A 26225-nucleotide genomic window follows, 5' to 3' on the forward strand; every position below is an offset into this window, starting at 1 on the left:
CCCTGGGCCGCCCCCCGAAAATATTTGTCACTAACAGTTGCTTCTTCCCGGCCGGGCCCAGCCAATCCCGGGGGTCCGCGGCGCGGCGCCCTTCGCCTCGAGGACTCAAGCCGAGCGCCCACAATAGCTTCTCTTGTCCAGCCTCTGACCCCGAGCCCCCCGAGTTGGGGGAGGGGGACTTAGGTGATGGGGTGGATCAGGGTTCTGGTAACCCTTTGGGCCAGGCCCGTTCTCGGCTGTGCGCTGCTTCAGCCCCTCGGGGCTTGGGGGGATCTTGGTGGCGGAGACTACGTCCGGTAAAGGCAGCGGCCCTTTGGGAGGTGGGTGGGGTTGTTTGCCGCCGCCCCGAGCCCCCCTCCTCCTGTGGGCTTGCCAACCCGCCCCGCCTGGGCATTAAGATCCATTAGCAGGCTGGCCAGTTCAAATTATCTCTCTTTGGCCAGCAGTGATGACCAGAGCAGGGACCCTCATTTAGGTCGCCCATCACCACCCCAATCCTCCTCCTCTTGTCTAGACCCCAGGGCCAGGCCGGCCCCCCTGGGTGTCCCCCGGCCCCCCGAAGAAGATGGGATGTGGGGGGGGTAGGGGCCAGGCTGTCAGCTGGCAGAGCAGGTGGCCAGCACGTGGGGGGCAGGGAGGTTGTCCCTTTGGCAACAGATGGTTGGGGGCTTGGGCTTTTCAGGGCTGAGGGAGGGGGAGGGGTCAGGCCATCTGCACCTGGAGTCCCCACTCCCAGAAGCCTCGCCCATCTTTTCAGCCCCACTCCACCCCCAATCCCAGAAAATGAGAAGGGGTAGGAGAAAGGGAGGGAGGTTCCCCTTTATTTAGGGTAATATTGAATGAACTGCCCATTGGGCTTAAGACAGCTGGTGGGGGTGGGAGGCCATCTGGAGGTCCACTCCCCCAGATGGGAGCGATGGGGGGAGAGGATGGTCCCCGAGTCCCGGGGGGGAGGGGCCCCGCAGGGTCCCTCAGCCTCTGACAGGAGCTGGAATCCCTGAGCGTCAGGCCAGGGAGGGGCTCCTTGGGCGTCTCTGGGAGCTCTGGGCTGGTCCCAAGCAGAGTCTCTGAGGAGTCGGTGAGGGCTGCATCAGGTCCCTGGGGCCTGCAGTGAGGGGGGGCACAGACTCTCTTCCCGGCCTGAGGGTCGGGGAGCCCAGTAATTGTGGTAGACTTCATGGAACAAGTCCCCACAAGGGATATTGGCCCTAAGACGGGCGCAGGCCAGAAAAGCCCCCGCCAGCTTTCGATGGAGGGCATAGGTCTCCTCCGGCGGAGGGCACAGCCGGTGGCGCAGCATCACGGGGACCAGGCTCTGCACCCGGCGCGCCGTGTCCCCTGCCCCAAAGTCATAGGGGCCGGCACTGGCAAAGGGCTCCCCGAGGATCATGACGGCTTCCACGTGGGCCTCCGAGAACGCCTGCAGAACAGTGGGAGAGGGGTCAGGAAGGCTTTGAAGGCCCAACCCAGTGCCTCTCCCCCCCCTTCTCCCAAATACCCTCACCTTGGTTTCATAGCCAGTCAGGAACTTCAGGTCCTGAGATTTTTTGAGGACCCTCACCCGGTCCCCATCGGCAGCAGCCTTTACCACCTGGGAATGGGAAAGAATGAGCCCCCCAGTCAGCGGGCATGGCCAGGGGTGGGGTCTCTGATCTCTGGGCAGCTCTCACCCTTCTCCTCCCAATGGAGGCTCTTCCCTGGTCCCCAGCATCCAGCCAGGGGACCCTTCTTCAGGATGGCCTCGGGCACCACATCCCAAAAGGGCCTTGGTTGCTTTCCCAGCCTTCCCTGCTTCTGGAGGGCCTGGGAGAGGGCACCAGGGAGCAGGTCCCTGCAGCCTCGCCTCTCTCACAGAGGGGAAACTGAGGCCCAGCAAGCGAAGGGACTTGGCCCAAAAACCTCCCTCAGAGGGGGAACTGGAGGCCTGGTGCTCCAATGGCACTTCTTCCCCTGCCCCCTTCCAGGGAGCCAACCAGCCTTTCGGAGGGGGAGGGGCCTCCGAGTTGGCTGATCCCTCCCTGGCCAGGCAGGCAGCCACAGGAACCATGTGGGGGTGGGGGACCAGCTCTATTCTTATCCGCACCCCATCTCCTCCACAGCTACTCCCCAAGCCCGGCCCACCCCCCCAAATCCGCACATTCAGAGCTCAAGATTTAGCCTCCCACTTCGCTGGGAAAATTAAGGCCATCTGCTGGGAACTGCCTAGACTGCCCTCCCCAGGGCTGCCCCCCCCTCCCTCCCGACTTCCCTCTGCCCACACAAAGTTCGCAGCAGCCGGCTCTGCGGCAGGGCCCCGAGTGGGATGCGCAGCAACCCAGGCCCAGCTCCACCCCTAGGCCCAGCCCGGGGCCAGCTCCAGCTCCATCTCCATCCCCAGCCTAGTCTGGCATGGGGATGTCACCCACATCTACCAAGTGCTGTGGCCTTTCTGGAACTCAGTTTCCCCGCCCAAAATGAGGCTAGATTGGACGCCGGGCTCTCAGGTCCCTTCTAGCTCTGACTGATCCTGCCCCCACTTCTCTTCCTTAATGGAGCTCTGGGAGCCCGCCACTGCAGGCTGCGCCCCTCTTCCTTTTCTCTGCTTCCACGGAGTCCCACCTGACTCTCTGCATCCCATTTGGGGTGAAGGCATTTGCTATTTCCTTCTCTGGCTCATTTCACAAGGGAGGAAACTGAGGCAGAGTGAAGTGACTGGCCCGGGGTGACACAGCTGGGAGGTGTCCGAGGCCTCCCTCCCTCGCCGTGTCCCCTTCTGGGCCGGCCGCCTCTCCGGCGTGGTCCTTGTCTTGGGGTTTCTGCCCCATCTGTGGCTTCCCCACTCCCAGGTTCTCCCTCCCACAGACGAGCCGAGCCCCCAGGTTTCTGTGCCCCAAGCAAGGCTCTCTTTGTCTAAGAAGCGTTGGCAGCCCCTGCCTCTCGCTTCCGGGACGGCTAACTCTAACCCTCCCCACGTTGGCCCCCGACCCTTCATCTCCTGGCTCTGGCCTGTCCTTCCTCACACCTCCAAGCTCCGCCCAAAAGCATGGCTGCTGCTCCGAGGGCCCCGTCCTGCGGCACACAGGCCTGCCATCGGTGCCCTGCATAAGGACCCCTAGGTGCCAGCTTGTCCAAAGGGCCTCTACCAACCCCCCAGAGCCTGGAGTTCTCAATCACCAAGAAAAGCTGGCGGCAGCGGGCAGCCTGCTGGAGAGTGCTGGGCCTTGGGGTCTGACGCGAGTTCAAATCCTTGTCTCAGACACTAGCGGCCTGACAGTGGGTAGCTCACTCCATTTACCTCCGTTTCCCCCAGGTAAACTGGGATTACAAAAATTCCTCTAAGGATCAAATGAGATTTGTAAAAAGTCCTAGCACACAGTAGGTGTTACATAAATGCTCCTTCCTATCCCTTCCTTCATCTATTTCTGTAGGGTGTTTTGAGGGTCAAGTTAAATCATATTTAAAGTACTTTGTGAACTTTAACGAGCCCCAAGACTGTCCTCCCATGCTTTGGCGCTGCCCCTGCTGACCCACCGGGGCTTTCCCAGGGGGCTCCCTGCTCTTGGACGGCTGGGGCCAGGGGGCCAGGGGAGCAGCTCGGCCCCAGCCCCGGGGCCCACGGTCATCGTGAAAGTAGAACTACAAAAGGGCCCATGGTGCAGAGGGGGAAGCCGAGGCCACAGCGACTCCTGATGTGAGAATGGAAGCTTCCAGGGAAGGGAAGGGGCCGCTTTTCTCTCCCCCCTCTCCCCCTTCCCCCAGGGCCAGGCACACAGCAGTGGCTGAACCGAATGCACCTGAGAAAGGCTGAGCAGATTTCATTTTCCTGGAGCAGATCAAATTAAAGAGAGCAGAAACTGAAGGGGGGGAGAGAATATTCTACACCCCAAGGGCCACAGAGACACCCAGAATCTCACAGGAGACCGGATCTAGGAGAGGGCCCCCACCCTCGGTGTCCAGGCCCAGGCACCTGCAGGAAAGCGGGCGAGCCCGCGGCTGGTGGCCAACGGGGGCCGTCAGTCCCGGCTTCGGAGAGTGAGGAGGAACCCAGGAACGGGCGCTCCCCTGCGACCAGAGCCAAGGAGGCCAAAGGGGGCGCAAGTTCAGCCCAAGAGAGCGAGGCTGGGGGGTCAGCACCAAGGCAGCGGCGACTCTGGTCTGGGCCTGGGAAAGCTCCTGGACAGAGCCCCGGCGGCCGCCAAGCTGCCCGAGGGCCTGGGGCCTCCCGGAGGAGGAGACTTCAGGAAGTTTAGGGAAAGAGGGCTAGAATTCTGCCCCAGTCGGCAGGGACGGCCCTCCCTCAAGAACCAACTTCTGAGGCACCGAGAGAAGCGGTTCCAGCGAGACCGAGGAGCAAGTGCCACGGGGCAGGAGCTGGGTTTGAAAAAGCGGGACCGGCCGGCAGAAAAGTAGCCCAAGGATGGGTCTGAGCAAATCGGCATCAAAAGAAGGGCAGCTACTGGGAAGCGCAAGGCCGGCCCTGGCCTTCCCCAGGCGCCAGCAAAGTGACGAGGGGGGCACTCGGTCACAGGGGAGCGGTCGCGGGAAGAGGGGCGCCGCGGTGCATTGTGGGTGGAGCTGCCGCCCCAAACAACTGTTCTGGAAAACAGCTCGGACCGTGTAAAGAGACTAAAGTGCCATAAGCTCTGCTCCAGGCAAAAGATTATCTGATGGAGAACTCGCCCAGGGCAAGCGCGGCATAGAGACGCTCTCAGTGAAGGCTTGCCCGCCATGGGAGGTGCCGCTGTCAGAGACGGGGCTCTGCTCCCGCAGCACCACAGCCCGGACTTCCCCTAGTCCCGCCTGGGGCGGGGCATGCCGAGCGCGGACGGGTCCCATTGGCTCTGACACAGTGAGGTCATTCTGTGCTCTGGGAATGGGGCTCAACAAGCGGCCGGTGACAGAACAGGTGGCGCCTGCGCCGAGACCCTTCTACGTGACCTCGAGCACGTCGGGGCCTACAACGAGTGTACAAACCCGGCACTGGCTGGTCACCCACCGCAGCGTCCCGCTCCCCCATTCAGCTACGGGACCCCCAGTGAAGCTGGGACACACGGCTCCCCAGGGTAGCCGAGAGCGCGGCGGCGGCGGCTCCTCCCCAGCCCCCCTTGGGCTGCTGCGACAGACTGTGGCTGGGGAGCACATGGAAGCCGACGGAGCTAGAGGGGGCGCGGAGAGATCTGGGAACGGGGATAGACCGGGGCAGAGCCAGCGCGCCCCGCCATCTCCTCCCCCCCCCCAGCCCCTGATGCTGACCAGGACGAGCGGTCCTGTGCCAGCGCCGCGTCAGGAACAGACCGTCCCCCCAGCTAAGAAAGGAATTCCCGAACCATTTGGGAGCGGAGGGTGCGGACCCTCCCCTCCAGGCTTGGGGTTCACAGCCCGGGCCGAGAGGAGAGGGCTGTGGGAGTGAGGAGTGTGAACAGTCGGGAGAATTGGGGTGAAGACAGAAGAACACAGGCTCGGGGGCCACCCCCACCCCCAAACAAACCGGGCAGGAGCCCGGTACCTGGCAGCCTCTCCCGCGCCCAGAGTTTGTGGGGGCCTCCGACCTTCTGGGTTTGGGCAGCCTGGATAACGTACCGTACGCGTGTGTATGCGCACATACGTGTGTACACATCCATGTGGGGAGGGCATAAAGACTATAACCACAACCCGGGTCACGTGTTTATGTACGAGTGTGTGTGTATATAAACACACCCGCGGGCACAGAGGACATAAAGGATGTTATCACTTTTCCAACAATAAAAGAGACCCCCCCCTTCGACAAGGCCACCTTAGATTTGTTGCTGTCTATGCTGATTTGCCGACTCCCTGCTCTTCTCACTCTTTTTCTTTTCTTTTTTTTGGGGGGGGTGGGGGTGGGCTCCTTGCCTGGGGAAGACTCTTTGGCCGGATGGAACAAAGGGAGTCAGGGAGGGCCCTGCCCCGGGAGAAGCTGGGGAAGGATGCGAGGGACACGGTGGAGGAAGGGGCACCAGGATGCCGCGGGGAGGGGGGGCAGCGAGGGATTGAGTGTGCAAAGGAGCACGGAGGAAGAGCGGGTTTGAGAGAAATTGAGGGTGCAGCTGCAGCAGAGGACGGCGGGGATGTCGGACTGGGGAGGAACCAGCTGTCTGGAGGTGGTACCCGAGCCCAGCGGGGCGCGATCAGCAGCAGAGGAGGCCCAGAGCCCACCAGGGACACCCCTGGTTGTGGCCCAGCCAGAGAGGGGGAGGAGCGGCTAGACCCCGAGGGGCTGTCTCAGAGAGGGTGGGCCGGTGTGGGGGAGGGAGGGCCGCGGTGTGGGGGCAGCGGGCTCTGCCAACGGGGAAGGGCCGGGGGCCCTGACCGAGGTCCAGGGCAGGGTACAATGACCTGGGGGGTCTGAGGAAGGGGGCCGGGGGCCCCTGAAGCCTCCCTACACAGGCCAGGAGTGGGCTGGAGGAGCCCGAGGAGAAACCGGGGCTCGCAGCTGCCATCGTGAGGGGATGTCAGTCCTTCCCAGACCTTCTGGGGAGGCTTTGGGGACAAGACACTGCAGAGAATGCAGGGGGACAGAAAGCGGGAGGGGGAGGAGACTGAGAATTCCATTGAGCCTGGAGGGGCTGGGCCTGAGCAAGCAGGGAGGATGGGAAGAGGACAGAGGTCAAAGGTCAGAGGGCATTTTCTGTAGAGGCCAGGGGTCACCCGGCATTGTATGGCGGATTCCCAGCCTCCAGAACAAGGGGAGGCTGCTGAGGAAAGCTGAGGAGGATGGGGGAGTGACCATGGCCTCCCAGGCCGGGGAAGTGGCCTGAGCTGCCCAGTTTTCTGCAACCTCCCTTAATCTGCCAAGAGTGATCTTTGGATGGAAAAGGACGGGACAAAACCCGGCCCCAGGATCTCCACCATCAGCAAACGGGGGAGGGGCCGACAGGACGCCTGTGAGAGACCAGGCGGCCCGGGGAGGGCCCAGGACTCCCCCACTAACCGAAGATGGCCCTCGGGGCCCAGGCCAGACGCATCTCCCCCCCGGACGGGGCCTAGCTGGCCACCGAGTCTGCAAGCTGGGCTCGGGGGGCCGTCCCCCATGGGACCCCGGGCAGCCTCGGTCCTCGCCCCCTCGCGCCCCATCACGCAGGGAGCTCCTCGAGGGCTCAGCAGTGGGAGCCAAATAGCCGCTGACGGCCTGAGGGGCGGGGGCCGTGCCCCAAGGGGCCGGAGCCCTCCTGCTTCCCTCCGACGGGCTCCCGGGGCCGAGTCCATGGCCAGGAGCCACGATGGGGCTGGAAGCCACTTGGGAGGGGGCCGCAGAGCCCGGGAGCTGGAGCCAGAGGGGGCCTGGCGAGGCGCTGACACAAGCAGGACCACCAGGGCGCGCTGGGGGGAGGGGGGAGGGGGGGCTGCGGCCTGCGCCAGCCTCTGCTGCTTTTTTCACCTTTTTTCTATGAAAGGATTCTTCCTTCCGAGGGATGGCTCTCTGGGGAGGGGGCTGAGCTGGAGATGGACGTGCAGAAGCCACCACAGTAGCAGGTTTGTGGGGGGAAAGAGGAGGATTTGGGGGATCCGTAGGTTCTCTAGAGTATTAACAGCACTTTAAGACTAAAAGCATCCTTTCCCTGTGTCACCTCCCAATAGCCCCGGCAGGCGGGTGCTGTGACTATTACAGCTGAGGAACGCGGCCGGGGCAGCAGTCGCAGCACAGGACTCCAGGCCAGGTCCCCTCTGGTCCCATTAGAATCCTGGCCCCGAGGCAAACAGGGCAAGCCTCCTCCCTCTAACTAAAGCCTCCGATCACGTTCTCGAAGAGGGCGAGCAGGGCCCGGAGCCTCAGAGCCCCCCCTCACGGCGTCTGGGTCAAGGGCAGCGGGGGGCCGCCCTGCCCGGGGCCCCTCAGGAAGGGGAGGCAAAGCCTAAAGCGGCAGCCAAGCATGGGGGGGGGGGGATGTGACCCCTGGTGCCCCAGGCTTTGGCCTGCACTTAGCCCCGGAGGCCCCTGAAGGCAGGACAGCAAGACTTTCCCATCAGAGCGCCGCCCTGGGGGTCCCTGCACAGGCCGAGCCTGTCCTGGGGGGTCGTACCCAAGGGGAGACTGCCCTGCGTGACCTGGGCCGCGGGGAGCCAGCCTTCCACCAGGACGAGAGACTCACCTCAATGTAGTGGTCTGTGAACTCTGAGCCAAACTTCCGGCTTGCCCCGAAGTCCAGCAAGGTCACCTGTGGGGCCAGAAGCCGAGGGGTCACCGAGGACCCCGCGCGGGCCCCCCTTCCCAGCGGGTGAGCCGGGTCTGCAGGCACCCACCTTGTGGCTGGAGGCGTCATACAGGAAGTTGGCCCAGTTGGGGTCCGTCTGCATGAATCGGAACTCGAACAGCTCCTGAAGGCAGAGCCGCAGCAGCTCCCGGCAGATCTAGGGGCCAAAGGCAGAGACCTTGACCCCGCAGGTTCCACCCTGACCCCGCAGGTTCCGCCCTGACCCCGCAGATTCCGCCCTGACCCCGCAGGTTCCGCCCTGACCCCGCAGGTTCCGCCCTGACCCCGCTGATTCCGCCCTGACCCCGCAGGTTCCGCCCTGACCCCACTGATTCCTCCCTGACCCCGCAGGTTCCACCCTGACCCCACAGGTTCCGCCCTGACCCCGCTGATTCCGCCCTGACCCTGCAGGTTCCACCCTGACCCCCAGGTTCCGCCCTGACCCTACTGATTCCGCCCTGACCCCGCTGATTCCGCCCTGACCCCGCAGGTTCCGCCCTGACCCCGCTGATTCCGCCCTGACCCCCAGGTTCCGCCCTGACCCCACTGATTCCGCCCTGACCCCACTGATTCCGCCCTGACCCCACTGATTCCGCCCTGACCCCGCAGGTTCCGCCCTGACCCCGCAGGTTCCGCCCTGACCCCACTGATTCCACCCTGACCCCTCCCCCAGTGGTCCCAGAGCTGACCACCAAGGACCTTCCACGAGACGGAGCCCCCAGGCCCCCCGAGGGCCCCCCTCCCCCGCCCATCCAAGGCAGGCTCCGACTCCTGCTCCAGTCCCTGGTCCCCCTTACCCGGTTCCGGACATCTTGGCTCAGGCCCTGGCACTGATCCAGGGGCACCCCGCTGGCCAGCTCCATGGCCAACACCCGGCCCGTGCTCAGCTCCTCGATCACCGCGGGCACCCGGAAGAAGGGGTCCCCTTCCAGGAGCTGCCTGCAGTCACAGGGACGGGAGGTGCAGAGGAAGGGGCCGCGTGACCTCCCGGCTGTGCCCTCCGTGGCCTGGCAGAGGGACCTGGCTCTGCGTATGAGCCCCGCGGGCCCCTTCGAGGCCCGGCTCCTCCTCGGGAGCCTCCTCCGGGCCGGGTCTTACCTGGCTTCCTCCCAACAGAGGCGGCTTCCAGGGCCCGGCGTGAGCCCGAGCAGGGCCTTCCTGGGCCACAGGGCCTGAGGTCCCAGGCTTCGCGCGCCCGTGCCCAGCGCCCAGCAGGGGCTTTCTAAGGGCGGAGGCGGGGGGGGGGGGGCTTCTCTGACACACGGAGCTTTGGGAACTTCTCTCTAACTTCCTTGTTCTATATTTTATCATTTGCCCCCGGGAGGAAGGTGGGGGGGAATTCTGAGAGGAACCAGCATGTCCTGGATGCGAGTGTCGCCACGACCCCCCCCCCCCCCCCCCCCGCGTGTGTGCAGGAGGTCAGGCGTGCTCTCCGCTCCCCCCTCCCCCAGCGCAGGAGGCCGGAGCTCAGGAGGACTCGAGGCGCCCCCCCCCCCCGGCTGCTCTCGGGGCCCCCGGGCCGGCTCACCTGAAGGTGCGGGCGCAGGCGGCCTCCCGGCGATAGTCGCACTCCCACGCCAGCTCCCGCTGCAGGGCCTGGAGACTCTGCTCAGCAAAGAGCCCTGTGAGAAAGGGCGGCACGAGCGGCTCGGACCCCTCTCCCACAGGAGGCCCTGACCTCGGGGGGGGCCGGAGGCCGGGGGTCAGAGGCCGGGGGCCAGTCTCCCGCTGACGAGGGCGGCCCCGGGGGCGGCTCACCTTCGGGCAGGGCCACGCTCATCTTCAGCACGGCCAGGAGGTTCTCCACGTCGCTGCGGATGCTCTGGGCCACGCCGGGGTACTGTGGGGAGGGACACGAGCCCCTTGAGCCTGCTCCCGGGCTGGGGGCCCGTGCACCACCCCCGCCCCGGCCCGGGGCTCACCTGGATCTTCAGCGCCACCTCGGTGCCGTCGGGCAGCACGCCGTGATGGACCTGGCCGATGGAGGCGGCGGCGAAGGGCTTCTCCTCCAGGGAGGCCACCTTGCTGCGCCAGTTCCTGCCCAGCTCCTCCTCCAGGACTCTCTGCAGGGCGGCAGGCCCGGGCAGTCACGAGGGCAGCCCTGGCCCCCGGAGCCGCTCCCGGCCCAGCCCGGGCACTCACCATCATCTGCCATCGCGGCATGAAGTCGGCGCTCTGCCGGACCCGCTCAAAGACGCGCTGCAGCTCGGGGCTGATGAGGCTGTTATCTGGGGAGGGCAGGAGGGGTCAGGGTGGGCGCCCGGGTGGGCCCAGGGAGGGGGGTCAGGGACAGGGGGCCGAGGGGGCCCGGGGAGGGGGGTCAGGGATGGGGGCTGAGCGGGCCTGGGGAGGGGGGTCAGGGATGGGGGCTGAGCGGGCCTGGGGAGGGGGGTCAGGGATGGGGGCCCAAGCGGGCCAGGGAGGGGGGTCAGGGACAGGGGGCCGAGGGGGCCCGGGGAAGGGGTCAGGGACAGGACGGGCTCCATACCCTGGATGCTCAACATCTGGCCAACCTTGAGCGCGGCTCCTCGCACTGTGCACAGGGTCTTCACTATGCGTTCCGCGTTGGCCTCCGAGAGGAAGGGGGCGGGGCCGCGTCCTAGGGAAGGAAGGGTGGGGGCTGGGACGGCCGAGCCCCTCCGGGCCGCCCGCCCCTCAGGACCGCCAGCCTGCTCACTTACCCCCGCCGGCCTGCGCTCCTGACAGGGACGTCCGGGCCACTTCCACCAGGGCCCCGAGACCCAGGCCCACGGCCAGTCCTAGGGCAGGAGGCAGAGTTAGGGCCCCTCCACACCCCAGACCCCCCCACACCCGCTGCTCTCAGCTGCCTGTCCTAAAGCTTTCCCAGGGAAGGGATGAGGAAGCCGAGGCCCAGAAAGGTTAAGTAATCTGCCCAGGGCACCCGGTTCTAAGTGGCAGAGCCCCCTTCTCTGGGTCACCTCCCTTGAAGGACTCCCCGGATCCTGCTCCTTCCCCACCTCCTGTTCCGCCTCCTGTTCTCCCCCTTGACCCCCGACCTCCGCTCCGTCTCCCACCTCCCTGCTTTGGCACAGGCCGCTCTCCCTGTCGACCCCCCGATGGGGCTGGGCAGGGTGGTCCCTCAGAGAGATGTGGCCAACCCCACCGCCTGCCCCTCCCCTCAGGCTTCATCACCTCCGGGCGCTTCCAAGTGCTTATGCATCCACAAAGCATTTATTAAGCCCCGACTGTGTGCGGAGCACTGCGGCCACACAGAAGCCGGCCCTGCCCTATAGCAGACTGGTGCCCGAGGGGGGGAGGCTGGGCGGGAGGAGCCTGTGCGAGCTCTGCAGCAGCCCCTGCCGGCACCTCTGCCTCAGTTTCCTCAAATGTAAAGGGAGGAGTGAGAGGACAGTCATCTGGTGCAGGGCGGCCTGGAGGTTTATGCTCCTCCTCTCCCCAAACAGAGAGAAGGTAATAATGGCCCGGTCTCCAGTCTCCCCAGATACTACCCTCTGACCCTCGGGACCCCCGGGCTCTGCCCCGCCCCCTCCAACTGCCTTTTGGGCACCCTGAAGTGAATGTGCAGCAAACACCTCCTAGCCAACCGTCCTCCCCCTAAACCCTCCCTCTCCCCCATTACTGGAGAGGCGGCCCTCCTCCCAGGTGCTCCTCCTGACCCAGCAGTGACCTGGGACTCCTCCCAGTCTCTCTCCAGCCCGATTTATGGCCCAGGTGTTTCACCTTTGGCCCACCTCCTCTCTGGCTCAGCCCTCACTCCCTCCTCCCGGGATCACTGCAACAGCTGCGGAGGGCAGCGCCCCAAGCCCCTCCCACCCCACCCCGGGGCCTCTCTGGCTGCTCCCCAGACACTCCAGAGCTTCCCTGAAGGCCCAGCTCTGTCCCTCGCAGTGTCAGGATTCGCCAGGACACTGGCTCTCTGTGGGCCGCCCCGGAGACTGCAAGTCCGCTGAGGGCCAGGGCCCGATTGGCTCCTTCTGTAGGAGGAGCCTTTCCGTGGGGGAGGGGCCTGTTTCTCTGCCGGCAGGAGCCGGTGCCAGCCTGGGCCCCAAGGGCCCGCCTGGCGGGCACCGCCCCGTGCCCCCAGCTGCAGACTGGTACCTACCCCCGAAGTTGGCCAGGCGACTGATCCGGGAGGCGGGCACCTTCCGCTCCTGGGCGCGCTCACTCAGCTGGGGGGAAACGGGGTGGCTGACTACTGAGGCCCTGGGGAAGGGGCCCGGGGGAGTCAGTGGGAGCCATCGGGAGGTGATACAGAGGGAGCTGCGAGAGGGGCGGGGGAGGCCCCGGGGGAGGTTCGGGGAGCCATTACCTGGGGCCTCAGCCCCACCCTGGGCCGGGCCGCCTCCCGGGCCCTCTGGATGTCCTCTTTGCTCAGTCGGCCCGAGGCCGGCCCGGCACTGTTCTGAGTCCTGGCCTGGGAGCCGTGGTGGGGGTGGCAGGGGGAGGCAGGGGGCCACGGGCACTTCCCTCTGGAGACAGTGGGCGGGGCCAGCACGCGGCCCAGTCTCTGGGGGGCTGACCCTCCCAAGTGCGGGGTCCACATGGCCTAGGGGAGAGAGAAGGGGAGGGTCTGCGGTCTTCCCCTCATTCCCAGGGGCCTCCTCTCCTTTCCCCTTGTTTGGGGGTCAGGGGTCTTTGCCTCCCAGTCCCCGCGCCCCCTACTCTGCTTCTCCTTTCTCCACTCTCTCCCTTTGGCCGTTTCTTCCCTCTGTGGCTCTTTGCTGCCCCTCCCCCTCCTCTCCCTCTCCTCCTCCCTTCCCCCCTTCCTCTCTCGCCCTTGATCCTCCATTTCCTTCCTTCTCTCTCCCCCTGGGTCCTCTTCTCTGACCCCTCCTCTACCTCTCCGGGCTTTCTAGCCCCTACCCCCCCCCCCCCTTTCTCTCCCGCTCTCGCAGCTCCCCGTGCTCCTCTCGGCCCCTCCTCCTTCTCCTTTCCCCTTTCTCTGAGCCCCCCGCCCGGCATCGTTTCCCACCCCCTCCCTGCCCCGCCAGACGCCCTCCTCCCCGTTGCTAAGCACCTACAACTCCTCCTCGTGCTAGGCTCCCCTTCCTCCCCGGCCAGGAGACAAATTCAGCACCGTCCCCCAACTTCCGGGAGGTCCCGCCCCTCTTCTCAAATCTGGCCAATGAGAGGGCGGGCAGCCGCGCAGACTGACGGGAGCCGCGTCGCCGGAGTGAAGGCGGGGCGTGCGCGAGCAGAGGCGGGGGCGGGGCCAGGGCCTCGAGGCGGGATTAGGCTGCGTACGCCCCTTCCCGGCCCCAGCTTCCCTCCAACGCCTCCTTCCCATTCCCCACTTTCCCTCCTCTTCCCTCAACAGCCTCTCTTCTGGTCCCCTCCTGCTCGCACGACCCCCCCTTCTGCTCCCCTCCTTCGCCAGTGCAGGTCCCCCCTTCTGCATCCTTTTCCTTGCACGGCCCCCCTCCTGCTCCCCCTCCAGTGCACGGCCCCCCTCCTGCTCCCCCTCCAGTGCACGCCCCCCTCCTGCTCCCCCTCCAGTGCACGCCCCCCCTCCTGCTCCCCCTCCAGTGCACGCCCCCCCTCCTGCTTCCCCCCTCCAGTGCACGCCCCCCTCCTGCCCCCCTCCTTTGCACGCTTTTCCTTCTCTCCCCTTGCTTGGTGCCCCCCTTTCTGCTCCCTCACCCTGCTTTCTTTTCTCTCCTGCCCCTCAGTAGGAAATGCTTGGAATGCGGGAGATCTGGATGTCAGTCCTGCCTCCCTCCCGGGATAACTGGTTCTGGGCGAGTCCTTTAACCTTTCGGAGCCTCAGTTTCCCCAATGAGAATAGCTCATGGGCAGCCGGGACTCGTCGGGATCCTAAGAGATAAAGGTTAAAATCGCTGTTCTTTTCTGAACTCCTTTTTTTTTTTTTTTTTAATAACTTTTTATTGACAGAACCCATGCCAGGGGAATTTCTTTACAGCATTATCCCTTACATTCATTTCTGTTCCGATTTTTCCCCTCCCTCCCTCCACCCCCTCCCCCAGATGGCAAGCAGTCCTTTACATGTTGTATAGGTTACAGTATATTCTGGATACAATATATGTGTGCAGAACCGAACAGTTCTCTTGTTGCACAGGGAGAATTGGATTCAGAAGGTAGAAATAACCCGGGAAGAAAAACAAAAATGCAAACAGTTTATATTCATTTCCCAGTGTTCTTTCTCTGGGTGTAGCTGCTTCTGTCCATCTTTGATCAATTAAGGCTCTCTTTATTGAAGAGATCCACTTCCATCAGAATACATCCTCAAACAGTATCGTTGTTGAGGTATATAATGATCTCCTGGTTCTGCTCATTTCATTCAGCATCAGTTCATGTAAGTCTCTCCAAGCCTCTCTGTAATCATCCTGCTGGTCATTCCTTACAGAACAATAATATTCCATAACATTCATATACCACAATTTACTCAACCATTCTCCAATTGATGGGCATCCATTCATTTTCCAGCTTCTGGCCACTACAAACAGAGCTGCCACAAACATTTTGGCACATACAGGTCCCTTTCCTTTCTTTAGTATCTCTTTGGGGTATAAGCCCAGTAGAAACACTGCTGAATCAAAGGGTATGCACAGTTTGATAACTTTTTGAGCATAGTCCCAAATTGCTCTCCAGAATGGCTGGATGTGTTCACAATTCCACCAACAATGTATCAGTGTCCCTGTTTTCCCACATCCCCTCCAACATTCCCCATTATCTTTCCCTGTCACTCTAGCCAATCTGACAGGTGTGTAGTGGTATCTCAGAGTTGTCTTAATTTGCATTTCTCTGATTAATAATGATTTGGAGCATATTTTCATATGGCTAGAAATAGTTTCAATTTATTTGTCTGAGAATTGTCTGTTCATAGCCTTTGACCATTTATCAATTGGAGAATGGTTTGATTTCTTATAAATTAGAGTCAGTTCTCTATATATTTTGGAAATGAGGCTTTTATCAGAACCTTTGATTGTAAAAATGTTTTCCCAGTTTATTGTTTCCCTTCTAATCTTGTTTGCATTTGTTTTGTTTGTACAAAAACTTTTCAATTTGATATAATCAAAATTTTCTATGTTGTGGTCAATAGTGATCTCTAGTTCTTCTTTGGTCATAAATTCCTCCCTTTTCCACAGGTCTGCGAGGTAAACTATCCTATGCTCTTCCAATTTATTTATTATCTCATTCTTTATGCCTAAGTCATGAACCCATTTTGACCTTATCTTGGTGTACAGTATTAAGTGTGGGTCACTGCCTAGTTTCTGCCATACTGATTTCCAATTTTCCCAGCAATTTTTGTCAAATACTACGTTCTTATCCCAGAAACTTGTGTCTTTGGGTTTGTCAAACACTAGATTGTTAAAGTTATTGGCCGTTTTGTCCTTTGAACCTAACCTATTCCACTGATCAACTAGTCTATTTCTTAGCCAATACCAGATGGTTTTAGTAACTGCTGCTTTATAATATAATTTTAGAGCTGGTACAGCTAGGCCGCCTTCATTTGATTTTTTTTTTTCATTAATTTTGAACTCCTCCTAAAGCACTAGTGGTTCTTCTCCCTCCTGGCTATTCGCTCGCACACCCATCTCCATCCCGGGTGGGTACGCTCCCCCCCCCCCCCCCCTTACCAGGTGTGGGGGAAGGGGAAGAACTGGGGCCGGGCGGGGGAGGGGCCTGTGCCCCCGGACCTGAGTCAGCCCGGGCATTTTAGGAACTCGGGGGTGGGGCGGGGGAGGAGATCAGGCCACCAGCTGGGAGGGCCTGGGAGAATTCCGGCCTCCACTCACACCGCCCAGGAGGGAAGGCGCTGACTCATCCCGGCACCTGTCGTTCTTCTGGCTCCCATTCTCCCCAGGGGGCTAGAAAACGGGGCCCAGGAATCTCCCCACTTTCAGCCCGGTCCCTCGTGACTCATTCTAGGCTGTACCTGACTCCGATTCCTGCAAGTGACTCAAGTTTCAGCTGAAAGTCCCCCCTGTTCTTCGCCCCCACCAGGCTTAGCCGCAGTGAGGCGCCGGCCTCTGAGTCAGGTGGGTGGGTGGGCTGCTGACGGACCCGTCCCGGTGCAGACGTCCCGACCCAGACGCTTTCCAAGGCTGTGGGTCCCTCACCCCCGGCTCCCCCGCCCCAATAATCCTGTCGTTGTCTCTTTCCAGGATCTCATTAGAACAAAAGGGCCTTTTCTCTTTTACCAATCAGGGATTTTGCAAAATCTCCCCTGAGATCCTGCCTTTTTTCCTGCTCTGCCCAATCGCCGGGTTTTCTTCTGCTGCTTCCTTCGCCTTCTCTCTATAACCCTTACTCACTCTGCTGGGTTGCCCCTGCCCTTAAGGGGGCGCCCCGATTAAACGCCCTTGCTTGGTTTGGAAATGCTTGAGCCTGAGTTCTTTCAGAGATGACACTGCCAGTCAGTACCACCGAGACCCTCATCCCACCCTCTGCCTTCCCCTTAAAGCTCGCTGTCACACACACACACACACACACACACACACACACACTGTATATACATGGAGCTTAATAAATGCTCATCGCTCAAAGAGACTGACTTTTGACTCGGCTGAGGATTCTGTGCATCCGGTACTTTCCCCTTCACAATAATAATAACTTTTGTACTTCGTTTTAAGGCTAATAAATCCCTTTCCACACGTTTCACCAGAGGCTTGAAACAGCCCAATGGGTTATGGGCCGTAGGAATTGTCACCCTAAAATAACAACAATAACGCTGCAATCATTTTCGGGCTCTGTACCAGCCACTCTCCCAAATGAGCAAACTGACGTGGGTTCCCTCCCACGCGTGACACACACTGCCCCCCAGGGTCCGGGGATGACTGCTGTCTATTTAGAACCGGATGTGTGTTTTCTCCCCCCCAGAGAATAACACAAGAGAAGGTGGGTTTTCTCATCCAGCAGTTTGGCTGAGAGGGGCTTGGCCATCCGGGCGTGGAAGGCACTTATTGTTAAATTGAAAGAGGATGCTCAGATTGTTCTAAAGGAAAGAAGCGTTTTTTAGCGTTTCCAAGGACACACCAACTAAGGAAGCGGCCAATGAGCGATCGTTAAGCGCTCTCTTTGTGAGAGGTTTTTTGCTCCGGATAAGGAGATTGGAGCCTCGGAGCTCGGGACGTCCTTGACATTTTCTAGGATGATCCTAAATGGATTAAAGCAAGCCGGGGTAGAGAAAGAGGCTCGCTCGGTACAACTGGGCATCAGCCCAGGGAAAGGACAAAACGGAGCGGCAGCCGCGACCTCCCCCCGTCCGCTTCCAACAAAAACGATAATAGTCAGCAGAGGGTCAGCACGGCGAGGAGAGCTCGCGGTTCCATTTTACAGAGGAGGAGACTGAGGCTGAGGCGGTCGCTTTTTATAGACCAGGGCCCGGACGGGGCTGAGAAATGCTAAGAGAACTAAAGCTGGGCCCCGGGCCTGGTAGCCCCCCGAATCCGGCTCGGGCCCCCCGGCTGCGGCACGCCCCGGATGTTTAGAAGACGCAGGGTTAGAAGCTCACGAGACTAGCCGAGTTTCGGTCAGAAAGGCGGGGGGCGGGGCCAGGGATTCCCTCCCCTAGGTGCGTCACCGCACGCACGTCCTAGGGCGGGGCCAGGGCTTCCCCGGGGAGGGACGGGGCCGGGAGGGGCGTGGCTTCGGTTAACCCCTTGGTCGCCGCGGTCTGGCCGGAAGGAAGCGGCAGCTGCGGAGGGAGGGAAACCCGGAACCGCGGCGCCCGGGGCCGGCCACACCCCCGGCTTTAAAGGGGCCCGAAGAGGATCCCGGGCCGGGCCGGGCCGGCCGGAGCCAGAGAAGCGGCCTTGGGAGGGCATGAGACGTTGTCCCTGCCGGGCGCCGCCGGCCACGGAGGCGAGGAGGCGGCGGAGCCGAGGCCCGGGGCCCGAGGGGGGCGGGCTGCTGCCGCCGCGGGATCGGCCGGACGCCGCGAGGGCCTCGGGGGCGCTGGACACCGCCGGGGATCCCCCGGGCTCCGCCGAGGCCCGGGGGGCGCCGGACACTACCGGGGGCCGGGATGGGCCGCGAGGGACACTAGACACTGTAGGACCCCAGGGGACGTTGGACACTGCCGGGCCCCGGGGGACGCCGGACTCTGCTGGGCCCCGGGGGACGCCGGACTCTGCCGGGGAACTGGGGATGCTGGACACCGCTGGCGCTCCGGATGAGCCGGACAGAACTGAGCCCCGGGGGGCACCAGACACCGCCGGGGCCGAGTGGACGCTGGTCCCTGCCTTGGCCGGGGATCCCGGGACTGCTGGGGATGTTGAGCCTCAGCCGCATGTCGGGGGGCCCTCAGGTGGGTCGGGCAGAGCTGGGCTCCGGGGGCCCCGGGGCAGCACCGAGGCACCAGGTGACCTAGTGAGCGCGGGGCCCCGGGACCAGGGAGACCCCGCCGGGACCGGGCAGCCCGACGCCACCCAACCCCGGGATCAGCTGGGCAGAGCTCTGGGGATGCTGGTCACTCTCGGGTCCCAGGACCAGCCAGACGGGCCCTGCAGACCGCCGGACGGAGACAGAGAAGGCTCTCGGGGATGGCCAGAGGGCGCCGGCCCCTGGGAACTGAAGGCCGGGGAAAGCTCTGAGACCCGGCAGGATGGAGGCCGCCCCCCGGGGGAGCCGACAAGGCCAGAGCAGGAGGGCTCCGGGGATCAGCCGGCGACACCTGGCAGAGCGGGGCCCTGGGCGGGGAGCGACGGAGACGGTGGCCGGGCCCAGGGGACACCCGGGGACACGGCTGGCCTTGGGGAACGAGGAGCCACAAAGCTGCCCGGGACGGAGAGAGCCGGCCTCCTCGGACAGCCCGACACCGACCCCTCCCGGCTGAGCCCGGGGGAGGCGGGTCCCTGGGGGCCGCAGGACCACTCAGAAGCACCGTCGGATGCAGCCATCCCCCAGTGTGGCCCAGAGCGGAGGGCCTCTGGGGCCCTGAGCAGAGACGCCCTGGGAGGCTGGCCGGACAGAGATGACCCGGAGGGGGACCCCCTCGGGGCCCAGCTGGATGGGGCAGAGGGCCCTGGGGCTGGGCCAGCTGGTGAGGGTCTCGCGGGGAGGCTGGATGCTCAGATTGCTCCCGGGTGGCTCAAGGGAGACAGATCGGAGGCACGGTCACTCCACTGCTGGAGACGGGCAGACAGTGCGGGGGGCCTGCCGGGGAGGCTGGGCGGTGACGTGGCCCAGGGGCAGCCAGGCTGTCCGGGCACAGACGGCCCCGTACCCGAGCCGGAGCACGAGAGCCCTCTGGGGAAGCAGGCCGCCGGGGACGGTCCTTTCCCGGAGCCAGAGAGGGCTGGCTCCTGGGGACGGCGGGGTGAAGATGTCCCCATGGGAGCTCCGGACAGAGACGGGGCTAACTCCCTGGGGAGGGCAGAGCCACCCGGTGCCTGGGCACGGCCTCCCAGCTGTGGACCTGAGCCGCGGCTGGACAGCAAGGCCCCTCCGGGGCAGCCCCGCAGAGACGGCCCCCCGCTGGGGGCAGAGCAGGATGGCCTCTGGGGACCAAGGGACGGAGATGCTGGCCCCGGAAGGCGGCTGGACGGGGACACCTTGGACGTGGGGCTCAGAGACGGCCCCCCAGGAAGGCCAGAGAGCCCTGGGGGTTGTGGACACTTCGGGGACGGCTTTGAACCCGGGCTGGTCCGTGCTGGGGCCCTGGCTGCTCTGGACGTCGACCGCCCCCCGGGGCAGCTGGAGCTGGGGGGCCCCGGCGGGGCCCTGGAATTCCTTCTGCTTGAAGAGCGGTGCCACACCCTGCTCTCCGGGGGCCCCCAGGGGCCCGTGCCGCGGGTGATCATCACCCCCGAGCCCGGGGCCGGACCGCAGGGCCGGGAGCAGGAAGCCCCTTGGCCCCATGCCGTGGGGTCCCCGGCCAGGGGCCCTGGAGGCAGCGGAGGCCTGTCATCTGCCTCGTCCTTCGATGAGTCCGAGGATGACGTGGTCGTCGGCAGCGGAGGCGGCAGTGATGCTGAGGAGGGTCCCAGGGTGAATAGAGCCCCCCCTCTCCTCCCGCTGTCCCTGGTGTCCACACACCCAGACAACGTTCTTAATCTCCTTCACCCCCACTGGTCTGCCCTCTGACCCCGGCTCTGGTCTGCCTCTGACCCCCACTGGCCCTGGTCTGTCCTTCCTCATTCCTACCAGTCCTGGTGGGACTCCCTCTGACTCCCACTGGCTCTGAGCTATTCTTCCTCATTCCCACCAGCCCTGGCCTTCCCTGTGACCCCCACCTCCCTGGCCTGCCTGTGACCCCCACCTCCCTGGCCTGCCCTGTGACCCCCCACCTCCCTGGTCTGCTCTGTGACCCCCACCTCCTGGCCTGCTCTGTGACCCCCACCGGCCCTGGCCTGCCCTGTGACCCCCACCAGCCCTGGCCTGCCCTGTGACCCCCACTGGCCCTGTGACCCCCACCTCCTGGCCTGCCCTGTGACCCCCACTGGCCCTGGTCTGCTCTGTTACCCCCACCTCCCTGGTCTGCCCTGTGACCCCCCCCCGCCCTGGCCTGCCCTGTGACCCCCCCGCCCTGGCCTGCCCTGTGACCCCCACCAGCCCTGGTCTGCCCTGTGACCCCCACCGGCCCTGGCCTGCCCTGTGACCCCCACCTCCCTGGCCTGCCCTGTGACCCCCCCGGCCCTGGCCTGCCCTGTGACCCCCACCTCCCTGGCCTGCCCTGTGACCCCCACTGGCCCTGTGACCCCCCCCCGGCCCTGGCCTGCCCTGTGACCCCCCCACTGGCCCTGAAGGACGGTCTTCACTCGGCCTGTTCTTCCTCCTTGTCCCATCCCACATCTCTCAAAAACATGGGGTGGGGCCCTGGTGAGTCAGGGCCCGCCAGCCCTCGCCAGGCTGGTTTGGAAGGCCCGGGCCAGGTGTGTGAGTGAGGGAGCAGGAATCCTTTTGATCTGGCGCTGGGGGCAAGAGGTGCCAGCTGTGGCTGCCCACGGCCACCTCCCGCCTGGGTGGGCTTCTCATGCTGGGAAGGAGCTTCACGAGAGGCCCCTTCCCCCACCCGGGCAGGGACTCCGAGGGCAGCCGGATTCCTGCCTAGGCATGAAGGTGGATGGGCCAGGGGCACGTAAACAGCCACATGACCCGACAGGTCCGGGCCGCCCGGTGCGTACGGGAGCCTGGCACGTGACCTTGCTCTCGGCCTCCCAGACTCGTCTCCCCTCCGTCTCCGAGGTGGAAGGACCCCGTCCACCCCAGGCCTTTCAGACGGGAAGACTGAGGCCGAGGGGATGGGGACTCTCCCACTGCGGTCCCGTGAGTCAGTGAGGAAAGTCCCCAGGGTCCCATCTCGGAACAGGGCTCTTTTGGCCTCTGGCCATCTGTCTCTTTCGCAAGAGCGCACCCCAACTACTTGGACATCACCCACTAATCTCCCCCGACTCACACCCCATCGAACTGCTCTTTAAGCTGGTCCAGGGAGGGCTGGAGCCAGACCCCAGCCTCGTGCCCCCATCTCAGTCCCCAGAATGAGTTTGGGCTTTTTTTTTTGAGGGGGGGGGAATGTTATTCTAGAAACCTGGCTTTCCTTTAGCATCATTCCCCATATTCCCCAGCTCCCATTCCCAAAGCTTTCCCTTTGTCTTCCCATCTTCCTCACCCTCTCCTTTTGTTTGTCTCTCTCCATTTTCTATCCTCCCATGATCCTTATTGAGAAGGCTGCCTTGGCTGGAGATGGGGAGCCCCTGGTGGGGAGGGTCTTCTCCTGGATCCTTCTGCTCATCTCTCTGGGCTGGGGAGTTCTGCCAGCACCTTCCCCTTCCCCCATTTAAAGGTCATCTGTTCTCTGTCTCGGTCAGAACGTGTCCTGGAGGAAGCTGAAGTCGGCCGTGCACTACGCGCCCTTCGTGGTGTCCTTCCGGAAGCACTATCCCTGGGTCCAGCTGTCCGGACACAAGGGTACGCGCCAGGTTTGGGCCTGGGGGGGATGGAGCCGCTCTGGCCCCGACTAGCGTCCGTCCCTTCTCCCCTCTGGGTAGAAAGGGGAACGGAGGCCGGGAGCAGAATGAGGCAGCCTGGAGGCCCTGGTGTGTGTGGGGGGCTCTGCCCGGTTTCTGCCCCTCAGAGTTGCTGCTTCGCTTCCAGGCAACTTCCAGGCCGGGGAAGATGGGCGGATCCTGAAAAGGTTCTGTGAGAGTGAACAGCGGAGCCTGGAGCAGCTGATGGAGGATGCCCTTCGCCCGTTTGTGCCTGCCTATTATGGGGTGGTGGAGCAGGACGGAGAAGCCTTCAATCAGATGGAGGACCTGCTGGCTGACTTCAGCACGCCTTCCATCATGGACTGCAAGATGGGCACCAGGTGGGCTCTGGCGGGGTGCCACGGGGTACTGCAGGAGGCCCAGAAGCCATCGGGAAGCTGAGGGGGACGCCGGGGAGCGCAAGGGGCATCTGAAGGGGCGTTGACTCTCCTGGGCTCTGGGGACTGTGGGTCTGAAAGGACTGGGGGGGGGTGCAGGGGCTGGAGCTGACTGAAGCCCGGCCTCTGGCATCTTCCCCCAAGGACGTACCTGGAGGAAGAGCTGGCAAAGGCCAGGGAGCGTCCCCGGCCTCGTCGGGACATGTATGAAAAGATGGTGGCCGTGGACCCCAGTGCTCCCACCGCGGAGGAGCACGCCCAGGGCGCCGTCACCAAGCCCCGCTATATGCAGTGGCGAGAGACCGTGAGCTCCACGGCCACTTTGGGCTTCCGGATCGAGGGCATCAAGGTGAGGAGGCCTTTGGGTGAGAGTGGGGGGCGGTGGCCGGGACTGAAGGACAACAGAGGCGAGGGGACATCGGGAGGGGTCTGGGGTCCCCGGCACTTACAAGCTTGCAGCCATCTGCTTAATCTGAGCTTGAGATTCTCATTTGCAGAATGGGAACTTGCATTATCTCTCAAAGGGCTATCATAAAAAAACTTGGCACCTTTAAAATGAAATGGGAATAACGATGTTTGAGGGATGCTAAACGGCTCCCTTTTCCCTGGCTAAAAGAGGGTCCTGCCCTTCTTTGTGGGGCTTGGATCCCTTTCAAAGGCCGGCCAGCCCCTACCACCCCCCACGCTTCCGTGAGGCAGGAGCGCCAGGGCTGGGCTGGGGAGCAGCAGCTGCTGCTGGCGGTGGGATTGTGTGCCCGTGGCCCCCGGGGCGGGTTGGGGGGAGGGCCGGTCAGTGACCCGCTGCCCCCCTGCGCTCCCTCAGAAGGCAGACGGCACCTGCAACACCAACTTCAAGAAGACTCAGAGGGCGGAGCAGGTCACCCGGGTCCTGGAGGACTTTGTGAACGGTGACCGAGACCTCCTGGTGAGCGAAACATTGTGTCCCCCCTTTCCCATCCGTTCCAGATCCCTGTCCCTGCCTTTGGTGCAAATCCTGGTCTCACCCTCTAGCTCACTGAATATTGGGGAGCCTCAGTTTCCCCTTCTGTGAAATGAGCTGACCGCTGCTCTCTAAAGCCCCTTCCAGCCCTAGAGCTCTGGTCCTGACCGGATGAGCTCAGAATCCTGGGGTCCTTCTCTGGGAAGCAGGAGTGAGCTCAGGCTCACTCCATGGGGAGTGCAGAGGCACGTCCCCAGTCTTGAAGTTAACAGCTCCCCCATCTCCACAGAGGAAGTATGTGGAACGCCTGCAAGAGCTTCGAGGAACCCTGGAAAACTCCCCCTTCTTCCGAACTCATGAGGTGAGCAGGGGAGCTGTGCCGGGCTAGGGCCGCCTTGCGGCCTCGGCTCGAATAGGGCACTCGTAAGGCACTTACCAGAGTCTGCTTTCTCCTAGACTGGGGTGCAATAGGGCTTGGGAAAGAGGTCTGCTCACCTGTTTCCCCATTCTGTTGCACTGTCTGCTCACCCATGCCTGTGTCCCTATTATGTTGTTGTGTCTGCTCACCTGTGCCTCCGTTTCCCTATTCTGTTAGTGTCTGCTCACCTGTGCCTCCGTTTCCCTATTCTGTTAGTGTCTGCTTACCTGTGCCTCTGTTTCCCTATTCTGTTGTATTATCTGCTCACCTATGCCTCCGTTTCCCTATTCTATTGCATTATCTGCTCACCTGTGCCTCCATTCCCCTATTCTGTTACAGTGTCTGCTCACCTCTGCCTCCATTTCCCTATTGTGCTGCATTATCTGCTCACCTGTGCCTCCATTCCCCTATTCTGTTACAGTATCTGCTTACCTGTGCCTCCGTTTCCCTATTCTATTGCATTATCTGCTCACCTGTGCCTCCGTTTTCCTATTCTGTTAGTGTCTGCTCAGCTGTGCCTTCATTTCCCCCGTTCTGTTACACTGTGTCTGCTCACCTGTGCCTCCATTTCCCTATTGTGCTGCATTATCTGCTCACCTGTGCCTCCATTCCCCTATTCTGTTACAGTATCTGCTTACCTGTGCCTCCGTTTCCCTATTCTATTGCATTATCTGCTCACCTGTGCCTCCGTTTCCCTATTCTGTTACAGTGTCTGCTCACCTGTGCCTCCATTTCCCTATTCTGTTACAGTGTCTGCTCACCTGTGCCTCCGTTTCCCTATTCTGTTAGTGTCTGCTCACCTGTGCCTCCATTCCCCCGTTCTGTTACACTGTGTCTGCTCACCTGTGCCTCCGTTTCCCTATTCTGTTGCATTGTCTGCTCACCTGTGCCTCCATTCCCCTATTCTGTTACAGTGTCTGCTCACCTGTGCCTCCATTCCCCTATTCTGTTGCATTGTCTGCTCACCTGTGCCTCCGATTCCCCATTCTGTTGCACTGCCTGCTGACCTGCACCTCCCTTCCCCATTCCGGTGCACTCTTGGACTCTGCTCCCTGACCTTTGCTGCTCTCCTTACCCAGGGGAGGGTTCCGCCCTCCCCAGTCCCCCGACCCAGCCTTCTCTCCTTTCTCCCCAGGTGGTGGGCAGCTCGCTTCTCTTTGTCCACGACCAGAGTGGTCTGGCCAAGGTCTGGATGATCGACTTTGGCAAGACCGTGCCTCTGCCGCCACCCCAGACCCTCAGCCACCGGCTGCCCTGGGAAGAGGGCAACCGGGAGGACGGTTACCTGTGGGGGTTGGACAACGTCATCGAGCTTCTGGACAGCCTGGCCCAGAGCTGAGCCCGGGGTCCCAAGGGCAGGACTGATTTGGGGGCCCCTTGTTCCCACCCTGGGATTTATTTATTTTTGGGTATTACAGGTGGCAGGGGGGTGGCATCTGAAGCGAGAAGTCTGTGCCCCCTGACCCCTTGGGCTCCAAGTAGGGGGACCCAAGAGAGGAAACACAAAGGGGGGGAGCTGGCTGCTGAGCACTGCCCCTCCAGGTTCGGTATCTGGGTACCATGCCTGCTTGTTGTGCCGCGGGTGACCTGTGGGCGGAGAAGGCCCTCCCTCTGAGGGCCTTTCACCTCAATACCAGCACCAGCTTTGGGGGAACGAGGAGCCTGGCCCCCAGCTTACACTGTGACTCCTACTCTTAATGAAGGCGTCCCCCTTCTCCTGGCCCTGCCTTGGTCAGGCTTGGGGGAGGGGAGAAGTCATCTTGGTCCGGTTCTTCCTCCCCAGAGGCCTCTGCTTCCTGGCTTGGATTGGAGGGAAGGAGGCTGAAGGGGGGCTGGCTGGCTGTTCTCTGCCCTCCCCATTTGGTGTGACCACCACTGCCTCTGCCCGGGGCTCTGGGCCGGCTGCTCGGCTTCAAGCCGGGTCAGGGTTTGCTGGTGGCCAACCCCGGAGCCCAAGAACCAAAGACTAGGCCATCCGTGCACCTGAGGGCGAGGGAGAAAACCCCGGCCCTTATTTGTCTTCCTGCTCCCCAAGGAGTCGGGGAGGAGCCTGCATTTACAACTAGCTCCTCACGGTTTCCTTCTGGAGAAATGGAAAGTGGTGGAGCTGGGGTTCTAGGCCAGACCCCAACTCCCCAGCACTGTTTTTTCACTACATGTCGGCTGCCCCCCAAGTCCTAGCCTTAATGAAGCTCCTTCCTGGCCCGGGGGGCAGGGGAGGGAGGGAGAACAGGGGTATGCTCTTTCTACTTATTTATAAAGGGGTGGGCTGATGCTGGGAGGGAGGGGATGGGGCGGGGGCCTCGGTACTCCCCAAAATAAAGCCTGGTGACTTTTCCACAAGCTCTGTGAGTTGAGTTCTGGGGA

General features: G+C 62.7%; 2 protein-coding genes and 1 long non-coding RNA gene across 10 annotated transcripts; 1 reads left to right on the forward strand and 2 right to left on the reverse strand.

Annotated features, from left to right (window-relative positions):
- Positions 1–794: 794 nt before the first annotated feature.
- Positions 795–13348, reverse strand: COQ8B (coenzyme Q8B). The gene is made up of 14 exons (XM_051989198.1): positions 13193–13348; positions 12481–12717; positions 12274–12340; positions 10871–10948; positions 10678–10788; positions 10332–10417; positions 10112–10252; positions 9948–10029; positions 9718–9811; positions 8987–9128; positions 8239–8346; positions 8088–8153; positions 1505–1591; positions 795–1420 (listed from the first exon to the last, which is right to left on the reverse strand). The coding sequence occupies exons 2-14, from the start codon at positions 12712–12714 to the stop codon at positions 1091–1093; spliced, it is 1626 nt and encodes a 541-aa protein (XP_051845158.1). The 5' UTR covers positions 12715–12717; positions 13193–13348; the 3' UTR covers positions 795–1090.
- An 818-nt stretch (positions 13349–14166) lies between these two features.
- Positions 14167–26182, forward strand: ITPKC (inositol-trisphosphate 3-kinase C). Its single transcript, XM_051989191.1, has 7 exons — positions 14167–20123; positions 21944–22043; positions 22230–22443; positions 22645–22849; positions 23324–23425; positions 23730–23801; positions 24994–26182. The coding sequence occupies exons 1-7, from the start codon at positions 17958–17960 to the stop codon at positions 25195–25197; spliced, it is 3063 nt and encodes a 1020-aa protein (XP_051845151.1). The 5' UTR covers positions 14167–17957; the 3' UTR covers positions 25198–26182.
- On the reverse strand, positions 23998–24987 carry LOC127556204 (uncharacterized). 8 transcript variants are annotated; one of them, XR_007952374.1, is made up of 4 exons: positions 24456–24987; positions 24250–24331; positions 24127–24167; positions 24034–24085 (listed from the first exon to the last, which is right to left on the reverse strand). It is a non-coding gene; the product is annotated as an uncharacterized LOC127556204 (long non-coding RNA). The 8 variants fall into 8 exon arrangements; XR_007952371.1 differs by having other exon boundaries at positions 24127–24208; XR_007952376.1 differs by lacking the exon at positions 24127–24167 and having other exon boundaries at positions 23998–24085; positions 24291–24331.
- Positions 26183–26225: the final 43 nt, after the last annotated feature.

The sequence above is a fragment of the Antechinus flavipes genome, chromosome 3 (assembly GCF_016432865.1).
Source record: "Antechinus flavipes isolate AdamAnt ecotype Samford, QLD, Australia chromosome 3, AdamAnt_v2, whole genome shotgun sequence".
NCBI lineage: Eukaryota > Metazoa > Chordata > Mammalia > Dasyuromorphia > Dasyuridae > Antechinus > Antechinus flavipes.

Bases quoted from the DNA above. Each gene is read 5' to 3' on its own strand.
- COQ8B (XM_051989198.1), bottom strand. From the start codon at position 12,714: ATGTGGACCCCGCACTTGGGAGGGTCAGCCCCCCAGAGACTGGGCCGC. The intron at 9,812-9,947 runs GTGAGCCGCCCC...CCTTTCTCACAG, and splicing joins GAGCGTGGCCCTGCCCGAAG to GGCTCTTTGCTGAGCAGAGT. The intron at 9,129-9,717 runs GTGAGCCGGCCC...CTGTGACTGCAG, and splicing joins GCCTGCGCCCGCACCTTCAG to GCAGCTCCTGGAAGGGGACC.
- ITPKC (XM_051989191.1), top strand. From the start codon at position 17,958: ATGAGACGTTGTCCCTGCCGGGCGCCGCCGGCCACGGAGGCGAGGAGG. The intron at 22,044-22,229 runs GTACGCGCCAGG...CTTCGCTTCCAG, and splicing joins CCAGCTGTCCGGACACAAGG to GCAACTTCCAGGCCGGGGAA. The intron at 22,850-23,323 runs GTGAGGAGGCCT...GCGCTCCCTCAG, and splicing joins TCCGGATCGAGGGCATCAAG to AAGGCAGACGGCACCTGCAA.